The sequence below is a fragment of the Salvelinus fontinalis genome, chromosome 15 (genome assembly GCF_029448725.1).
Source record: "Salvelinus fontinalis isolate EN_2023a chromosome 15, ASM2944872v1, whole genome shotgun sequence".
Classification (NCBI taxonomy): Eukaryota; Metazoa; Chordata; class Actinopteri; order Salmoniformes; family Salmonidae; genus Salvelinus; species Salvelinus fontinalis.
The window spans coordinates 19,267,006-19,277,378 of record NC_074679.1 but is presented as its reverse complement, the minus strand read 5'-3'; the positions used below and the strand labels follow the sequence as shown (position 1 = coordinate 19,277,378).

General features: G+C 45.3%; 1 protein-coding gene across 1 annotated transcript in view; it reads right to left on the bottom strand.

Annotated features, from left to right (window-relative positions):
* The window catches only part of LOC129812085 (kinesin-like protein KIF13B), a 132,118-nt gene extending 125,220 nt beyond the window's left edge, over nt 1–6,898 (bottom strand). The window contains exons 1-2 of the mRNA XM_055864036.1: nt 6,774–6,898; nt 4,578–4,672 (exon numbers count right to left, since the gene is read on the bottom strand). Coding sequence (XP_055720011.1) covers nt 4,578–4,672; nt 6,774–6,898 — 220 coding nt within the window. The remainder of the gene's footprint in view (nt 1–4,577; nt 4,673–6,773) is intronic.
* Between the last annotated feature and the right edge of the window lie 3,475 nt (nt 6,899–10,373).

Below are 10,373 nucleotides of genomic sequence, written 5' to 3'. Positions count from 1 at the left end.
TATAATTGTCACGTAGATTAGGCCAGAAAGCAAAACTGAAAAACCTAACCTCTATCAAATAAAAAGATGGCGGAGTACTTCTGTGCAAGGGTGTTTATTTACATTGTGAATCCGGAAGAAAAACAACAATACTGCCATCCAAAGTATCTATTATGGGACAGCTAAAAACAATGCTAACCCATCAACCGCTCAATCCAAAATGGTCCACTCTTGAACTGAAAGAGAGGCTCCTTTTGTAGGGAAAGCCCCACCCATCAGAACATACCCAGCACTAATTAATTAAGCAATTACCTTCATCAAAGCCTACATTTCCCACTCAGCTAAACATACTGAATTGTAGAAATTGCAACACGTTTTTCATGACACAATATTCCAATATAACATTTACAAAATCACATCACTACTGACATGGTGTCTTTTAATATGCCCATTCACATGAACGCGCCATCCGGGACAGGCACTACAAAGCCAGCCCGATTACAGTAGCTCGGGTCCTTATACCAGCCCGATTACAGTAGCTCTGTTCCTTATCCCAGACTGATTACAGTAGCTCTGGTTTTTATCCCAGCCCGATTACAGTAGCTCGGGTCCTTATACCAGCCCGATTACAGTAGCTCTGGTCCTTATCCCAGACTGATTACAGTAGCTCGGGTCCTTATCCCAGCCCGATTACAGTAGCTCTGGTCCTTATCCCAGCCCGATTACAATAGCTCTGGTCCTTATCCCAGCCCGATTACAGTAGCTCTGGTCCATATCCCAACCCGATTACAGTAGCTCTGTTCCTTATCCCAGCCCGATTACAGTAGCTCGGGTCCTTATACCAGCCCGATTACAGTAGCTCTGTTCCTTATCCCAGCCCGATTACAGTAGCTCGGGTCCTTATCCCAGCCCGATTACAGTAGCTCTGGTCCTTATCCCAGCCCGATTACAGTAGCTCTGTTCCTTATCCCAGCACGATTACAGTAGCTCTGGTCCTTATCCCAGCCCGATTACAGTAGCTCTGGTCCTTATCCCAGTTCGATTACAGTAGCTCTGGTCCATATCCCAGCCCGATTACAGTAGCTCTGGTCCTTATCCCAGCTCGATTACAGTGGCTCTGGTCCATATCCCAGCCCGATTACAGTAGCTCTGGTCCTTATCCCAGCTCGATTACAGTAGCTCTGGTCCTTATCCCAGCCCGATTACAGTAGCTCTGGTCCTTATCCCAGCTCAATTACAGTAGCTCTGGTCCATATCCGAGCCCGATTACAGTAGCTCTGGTCCTTATCCCAGCCCGATTACAGTAGCTCTGGTTTTTATCCCAGCCCGTTTACAGTAGCTCGGGTCCTTATCCCAGCCCGATTACAGTAGCTCTGGTCCTTATCCCAGCCCGATTGCAATAGCTCTGGTCCTTATCCCAGCCCGATTACAGTAGCTCGGGTCCTTATCCCAGCTCGATTACAGTAGCTCTGGTCCTTTTCCCAGCCCGATTACAGTAGCTCTGGTCCTTATCCCAGTTCGATTACAGTAGCTTGGGTCCTTATCCCAGCCCGATTACATTAGCTCTGGTCCTTTTCCCAGCCCGATTACAGTAGCTCTGGTCCTTATCCCAGTCCGATTACAGTAGCTCGGGTCCTTATCCTTGCCCGATTACATTAGCTCGGGTCCTTATCCCAGCCCGATTACAGTAGCTCGGGTCCTTATCCCAGCCCGATTACAGTAGCTCTGGTCCCTATCCCAGCCCGATTACAGTAGCTTGGGTCCTTATCCCAGCCCGATTACAGTAGCTCTGGTCCTTATCCCAGCCCGATTACAGTAGCTCTGGTCCTTATCCCAGCCCGATTGCTGTAGCTCTGGTCCTTATCCCAGCCCGATTACAGTAGCTCTGGTCCTTATCCCAGCCCGATTACAGTAGCTCTGGTCCTTATCCCAGCCCGATTACAGTAGCTCTGGTCCTTATCCCAGCCCGATTACAGTAGCTCGGGTCCTTATCCCAGCCCGATTACAGTAGCTCTGGTTTTTATCCCAGCCCGATTACAGTAGCTCGGGTCCTTATCCCAGCCCGATTACAGTAGCTCTGGTCCTTATCCCAACCCGATTACAGTAGCTCTGGTTTTTATCCCAGCCCGATTACAGTAGCTCGGGTCCTTATCCCAGCCCGATTACAGTAGCTCGGGTCCTTATCCCTGCCCGATTACAGTAGCTCTGGTTTTTATCCCAGCCCGATTACAGTAGCTCGGGTCCTTATCCCAGCCCGATTACAGTAGCTCGGGTCCTTATCCCAGCCCGATTACAGTAGCTCGGGTCCTTATCCCAGCCCGATTACAGTAGCTCGGGTCCTTATCCCAGCCCGATTACAGTAGCTCTGTTCCTTATCCCAGCCCGATTACAGTAGCTTGGGTCCTTATCCCAGCCCGATTACAGTAGCTCGGGTCCTTATACCAGCCCGATTACAGTAGCTCGGGTCCTTATCCCAGCCCGATTACAGTAGCTCGGGTCCTTATCCTAGCATACCCGGAAGCTACAGAGATGGAGAGAGGAACAGAACCAAACAAACAACGCGCTCATCCATAACATTGATAAGTACAATAAACGTTGCTTAAATTGAACATGAACGCTTGTCTGTATAATCTTTATACCATAAACTGTTACTGGCGGGAGGTAAGAATAAAGTGTGAAATGTATGTACTAAGATAGAGAAGTTAACTTGTGTGTCGACCCACATTGTTAACGTAGCTGATAACGGAGTAGGGAGGCGCGATGAATGTGTGTGTGTTAGCGTACCAAATGCTGCCCGCGGCCAGTGACGGACTTCTCCGTCACAATAATGATCAGTGTACAGTACTTTATTTATTATAGAGATAATGGTTAGTGTACAGTACTGTATTTGTTACAGATGTAATGATCAGTGTACAGTACTTTATTTGTTAGATATAATGATCAGTGTACTGCACTTTATTTTTTGTAGATATTTGTACACATTTCTCACAAATGTACATTTACTAATCTTCACATTTGTATCTGTCTGTTACGCATTGTTAATTTTGTATTTTTGTTAAATCCACTTTAAATAAAGTTTTTGATTTGATTAAATGATGATAGCATTCACATTGTTCATATAGTCATATACACTTATATTTAAATTAAAATAAACAAAAACAAGGTCATTGAATATAAACATGAATATACACACAACTAATTAACAAAATACTCTAAACAACCCTAAACCTGCTTTTAAGGACCCAATGGGATCTCAAGGAAATAGGATACTATTTCAATAAAAACAAATTTCCAACTCAACAATGTTGAGAGCAAATCGCCTTATCATGTTGTACTGTATATGTAAACTCCTATCAGATAAACAGCTGTTCTGTAGTCCTGGAGGCCCATCATTACGATGATGACAGGGTATATAACGGCATAAATACATGCATACAGCTACTTTATCTATAGTATATTTCATATCCTGGGGAATAGAGCTGGGTACAGATAGCGTGGGGTGATGGGGAAATCACAACCTGGTGTATTGTGGGGTAGCGGTCTGAACCTCCAGTCCTCCAGGCCAACACCGGAGCAGCTAATTGGCTCTCCTAAATATTTAATGATGGTGCGGCCCGATTGGCTGTTTTAATTGTTCCAATTAAAAATTCAATAGCTGGCAAGGAGGGAATATTCGGCAGTCCATTAGGCTCCTGGTGTCTGACTAGGACTCAATATATTGACCTCTGACCTATGGCCTCTGATAGAGCAAGGCTCATCCCTGAACCACCTATAGCGGCAGAGGACACACACCATGAATACCTTCAACTGTACTTCACTACAACTCTATCAAATCACAAAAATGTTCTTCTTTCTTACCTCACGTAACGAGGTACCTCACAAGAAGAAGCAGAGGATTACCAGGGTGAGGTTTCAGCTACAACAATACCAAACCCCATAAATAAGAAACACAACATTGATAACATCCAGGAGCAATATGTGTTAAAAGCTTTCCAAACCATAACAAGGCACTTCCTAGAGAGATGGTAACTGAACTGGAGAGCAACAGGATTTTCAAAAGGAGACAAAACCCTTCAATCAAAGCCACTCACTGGGGGCACACTGGTTGAATCCATGTTGTTGTTTCCATGACATTTCATTTAAATAATATTGAACAAACGTGGAATATATGTTGAATTGGCGTCTGTGGGCAGTGGGTATGTGAACTCATCTCCACCAATGGTGTAGCGTCAGGAAGCGTGTCTGAGCTAACCAGCTCTCCCAGATCTGCTTTTGTCACGTTCTGACCTTTATTTCCTTTGTTTTGTCTTTATTTAGTATGGTCAGGGCGTGAGTTGGGGTGGGCAGTCTATGTGTGTTTTTCTATGTTGGGGTTTTGTGTTCGGCCTGGTATGATTTTCAATCAGAGGCAGCTGTCAATCGTTGTCCCTGATTGAGAATCATACTTAGGCAGCCTGGGTTTCACGTGTGTTTTGTGGGTGTTTGTTGCCGTGTTAGTGTTTCACCACACGGTACTGTTTCGGTTTTCTGCACATCGTTTATTGTTTTTGTATTTCAGTGTTCAGTTTCGGTTTTAATAAATCATCATGAGCACTTACCACGCTGCAAATTGGTCCAATCCTTGTTACACCTCTTCAGAGGAAGAAGAGGACGAGAGCAGTTACAGCTTTCATGGATGTCCTTGAGCCGAGAGCTGGGATGCCGCACACACCAGAGAAAAGAAAACTTCAGCCTCACCACTCTGAGTCTATAAATATCCCTCAGCCTGCAATGAGTTAAAAGATTTTGCCACGTTAGAACATTACAGAGAGAATTTATCTGATTATGGCAGTAATAATTACCCATCTGTTTATTGCAGATAGAGAAATAATTCATGCAGGCAACAGGCCGTGGTGGCAATGACACTCCACATTTAGTAAATATGCAAACGGCTCCCTGCTAGTAGCCAAGGCTCACAGGATGTCCTTGTTAAGTACAGTACAACACTAATTGTCTTCGTCACAAGTGATAAATTGTTGCGTTGCACAAACTAGTCGCTGGAATTACAGTGGTGCCGAGAGGTCTTGACTTCATTACGCTATCCAGGAGGGAACGGCTCCATGAATATGGACACGCTAACATGGTGAACCCCAGCCAGGGGGAGAGAGGGTAGGAGGGAGAGAGAGAGAGAGAGCACGAGGGTGTGTGAGTGCGTCGGGAAGTGCGGTTAATGAAATGACACAGATGGATTTGTATGTGGAGATTCGTATGGGCGGAGCAAAGGGAGAGAGAGATAGTAGGAGAGAGGGGCAGCCCTCACTATCTCGTCCTCCCATCCAGCCGTCTCCCGTCATTGGAATGCAAGGCCAGTCGACCTGCTCTAAATGGGAGCCATTAGTAAAACTTTGAATAATTTATGCAGCGGCCGGACAGAGGGGTGGAGGGAGGGAAAGATGGAGGGAGGGAGGGAGTGGCAGATTAAAAAGTGGACCTTTGCAGGGTGAGTGATCGTGCATAGTGTGATCCGAGGGTCCCTGGCGAACACAGAAAGGATATTTTAAATAAACGCGGCCCTGCGTAAATTGATTGCGACCCCAGAAGCGCTAAATAAACAAATGACTAACTGCTGAGAGGACGACCGCTCCATGGAGCGGAGCGACGTAGAGGAGGGGCTCACTGGCCGGGTTTGTGTGTGTCTGTTTCCCGGGGAATGACAGACAGGACAAAATGAGACGACAACATCTTTCTGACTCTCACCAATATCTCCCACATCACCTAAACCCTCTCATTCCCTTTCACCCACAGCCAGTAGATCACAACACCTTGGAATTCTAACATCAGATCTGGCCTACAAGTCCAGATAAATACTGGTAAATACAGAGGCTGAATATAGAGCAACAGGCCGAATAGAGATCACAGCATATTACATGAACTGCGAAGCAGGTTTCCGGGTTAAACCCCACAAGCGACACAGTGTTGATATGACCCAGTCAACACCACATGACTGAATGTCAGGACTAAACAAACACTTCTTATAACAACCCAGATGTTGTTTGTGTTGTTATGACAGTATTATATACAAAGACGTTGTGGAAAGTACTAACCCGGTTCTATTATACCCATCATGTCCCTGCCTATCACGTTGTACACATATAGTATAATATAGTCGGGTATGTCTGCTGTACACATATAGTATAGTATAGTCTAGTATGTCTGCTGTACACATAGAGTATAGTATAGTCTGGTATGTTTGTTGTACACACATATCATAGTATAGTCTAGTATGTCTGCTGTACACATAGAGTATAGTATGTTTGCTGTACACATATAGTATAGTATAGTCTAGTATGTCTGCTGTGCACATATAGTATAGTCTAGTATGTCTGTTGTACACACATATCATAGTATAGTCTAGTATGTCTGTTGTACACATACAGTATAGTATGTTTGCTGTACACATATAGTATAGTATAGTCTAGTATGTCTGCTGTGCACATATAGTAAACTCCAGTATGTCTACTGTACACATACAGTATAGTATAGTCTAGTATGTCAGACTGGCCAAGAGGAACAGTGATGCATTACTCTGTGAAGAAAACCACACATCTATCTAATACCCTCCAACTTATCCTCCAAAACATAACAACAACTGGAATGATGAATACATCATCAATTGGGTACTTACTGAACTCATTAAAAAATGGAAAGAGAATTCACCATGGAAATTGGTGTTGAACAGATATTTAATATTTCTCTCTTTAATATCTCTAGTATGTTTCCTACATTGATGGCTTCTATCAGGCCGACTAGCGTACCTGATCTGTTGGTTTCTGCGTGCCAGTCCCTCCGTGTATCTCTTGCGTGCATAGTAGTTCTGGATGCAGATCCTCAGGTAGTAGCCTCTCCATCTCTGCAGGTCCTCAGGTAGTAGCCTCTCCATCTACATTTAACATTACATTTAAGTCATTTAGCAGACGCTCTTATCCAGAGCGACTTACAAATTGGTGCATTCACCTTATGACATCCAGTGGAACAGCCACTTTACAATAGTGCATCTAAATCTTTTAAGGGGAGGGGGGGGGGGGGGGGGCAGAAGGATTGCTTTATCCTATCCTAGGTATTCTCAGCAGGTCCTCAGCAGGTCCTCAGGTAGTAGCCTCTCCATCTCTGAAGTATCTTCAGGTAGTAGCCTCTCCATCTCTGCAGGTCCTCAGGTAGTAGCCTCTCCATCTCAGCAAGTCCTCAGGTAGTAGCCTCTCCATCTCTGAAGTATCTTCAGGTAGTAGCCTCTCCATCTCTGCAGTTCCTCGGGTAGTAGCCTCTCCATCTCTGCAGGTCCTCAGGTAGTAGCCTCTCCATCTCTGCAGTTCCTCAGGTAGTAGCCTCTCCATCTCTGCAGTATCTTCAGGTAGTAGCCTCTCCATCTCTGCAGGTCCTCAGGTAGTAGCCTCTCCATCTCTGCAGGTCCTCAGGTAGTAGCCTCTCCATCTCTGCAGTATCTTCAGGTAGTAGCCACTCCATCTCTGCAGTTCCTTAGGTAGTAGCCTCTCCATCTCTGCAGTTCCTCAGGTAGTAGCCTCTCCATCTCTGCAATTCCTCATGTAGTAGCCTCTCCATCTCTGCAGTTCCTCAGGTAGTAGCCTCTCCATCTCTGCAGTATCTTCAGGTAGTAGCCTCTCCATCTCTGCAGTTCCTCAGGTAGTAGCCTTTCCATCTCTGCAGTATCTTCAGGTAGTAGCCTCTCCATCTCTGCAGTTCCTCAGGTAGTAGCCTCTCCATCTCTGCAGGTCCTCAGGTAGTAGCCTCTCCATCTCTGCAGTTCCTCAGGTAGTAGCCTCTCCATCTCTGCAGGTCCTCAGGTAGTAGCCTCTCCATCTCTGCAGTATCTTCAGGTAGTAGCCTCTCCATCTCTGCAGTTCCTCAGGTAGTAGCCTCTCCATCTCTGCAGTATCTTCAGGTTGTAGCCTCTCCATCTCTGCAGTTCCTCAGGTAGTAGCCTCTCCATCTCTGCAGTATCTTCAGGTAGTAGCCTCTCCATCTCTGCAGTATCTTCAGGTAGTAGCCTCTCCATCTCTGCAGTATCTTCAGGTTGTAGCCTCTCCATCTCTGCAGTTCCTCAGGTAGTAGCCTCTCCATCTCTGCAGTATCTTCAGGTAGTAGCCTCTCCATCTCTGCAGGTCCTCAGGTAGTAGCCTCTCCATCTCTTCAGTATCTTCAGGTAGTAGCCTCTCCATCTCTGCAGTATCTTCAGGTAGTAGCCTCTCCATCTCTGCAGTATCTTCAGGTAGTAGCCTCTCCATCTCTGCAGTTCCTCAGGTAGTAGCCTCTCCATCTCTGCAGTATCTTCAGGTAGTAGCCTCTCCATCTCTGCAGTTCCTCAGGTAGTAGCCTCTCCATCTCTGCAGTATCTTCAGGTAGTAGCCTCTCCATCTCTGCAGGTCCTCAGGTAGTAGCCTCTCCATCTCTGCAGGTCCTCAGGTAGTAGCCTCTCCATCTCTTCAGTATCTTCAGGTAGTAGCCTCTCCATCTCTGCAGTATCTTCAGGTAGTAGCCTCTCCATCTCTGCAGTATCTTCAGGTAGTAGCCTCTCCATCTCTGCAGTATCTTCAGGAGGACAACACGCATCTACAGTTAAGATAATAATCCACCACTTCCTTAAACTTTGACTGGATTAAATTTTTATTTTTATTTTATTTTACCGTTATTTTACCAGGTAAGTTGACTGAGAACACGTTCTCATTTGCAGCAACGACCTGGGGAATAGTTACAGGGGAGAGGAGGGGGATTAATGAGCCAATTGTAAACTGGGGATTATTAGGTGACCATGATGGTTTGAGGGCCAGATTGGGAATTTAGCCAGGACACCGGGGTTAACACCCCTACTCTTACGATAAGTGCCATGGGATCTTTAATGACCTCAGAGAGTCAGGACACCCGTTTAACGTCCCATCCGAAAGACGGCACCCTACACAGGGCAGTGTCCCCAATCAAATTGGATGAGATTGGACCTAAAGTACTCTTTTAGTATAAACAGTTTTATCGGACACACCCGTTCCGTTCCTCGAGCCCTGCTCTTTCTTCCATGTCTTTCCTTCTTGTAGTTTAGTCTGGTGTTGTGCTGCTTTCATTTCTTAATCGTTCTTTGGGGTTTCTACAATATTGTAAATCTAGTTTGAATCCCTATAAAGCCCTATATATATTTAATGTATTATTTTCATTACAGCGGTTTCATAAATACATATATTTTTGTATATAATGTAACTTTAGACTTGACTGGCAACTTGACTGGCAACTTGACTGGCAACGCAACGCTCTAGAAGCTGTTGCTTTAGAGGTTCCTGCATGTATCTCCGTTTGACTACACACACACACACACACACACACACACACACACACACACACACACACACACACACACACACACACACACACACACACACACACACACACACACACACACACACACACACACACACACACACACACACACAGACACAGACACAGACACAGGCACAGACACGGACACACACACACACACACACACACACACACACACACACACACACACACACACACACACACACACACACACACACACACACACACACACACACACACACACACACACACACACACACACACACACACACACACACACACACACACACACACACACACACACACACACACACACACACACACACAGACACAGACACAGACACAGACAGACACAGACAGACACACACACCGAGTGCGCACCTAGCTGGGACAGGTCTCTAAACAGAGGGGAATGGATGTCCTTCACTCTAATTAGGAGATTAAACAATAGCAAGTAAAATAACAATTAGAAGACGCAAGCCAGAAGAAAAAAACGAAGACCAAAATGAGAATTGCGATTGATCTGCAGTCAATAGATCATTTTAAACAAAGTCATTGCTGGCTCGCAACTCAAATTTCTTGTTGACCTTTTTTGACTACTGAAATCAATGATGCATATTGTCCAGGTAAATCTAATAAAACTCCAGGGCCTCTTGTAAACACTGTTTTCTATTAACATGCTAATACATTAGCCTTTGTTAGAAAGACTATGATAAAGACATCGGAGGAGAAAAAATAAATAGAATAGAAATTGATTGAAAGGGAAGCGGAACAAGATGATTCAGAGATGATTGGTTCTTTTTTTCTCCTGGTCAATGAGAGGCGGTGGGTGGAGATGTCCTTCACACACACACACACACACACACACACACACACACACACACACACACACACACACACACACACACACACACACACACACACACACACACACACACACACACACACACACACACACACACACACACACACACACACACACACACACACACACACACACACACACACACACACACACACACACACACACACACACA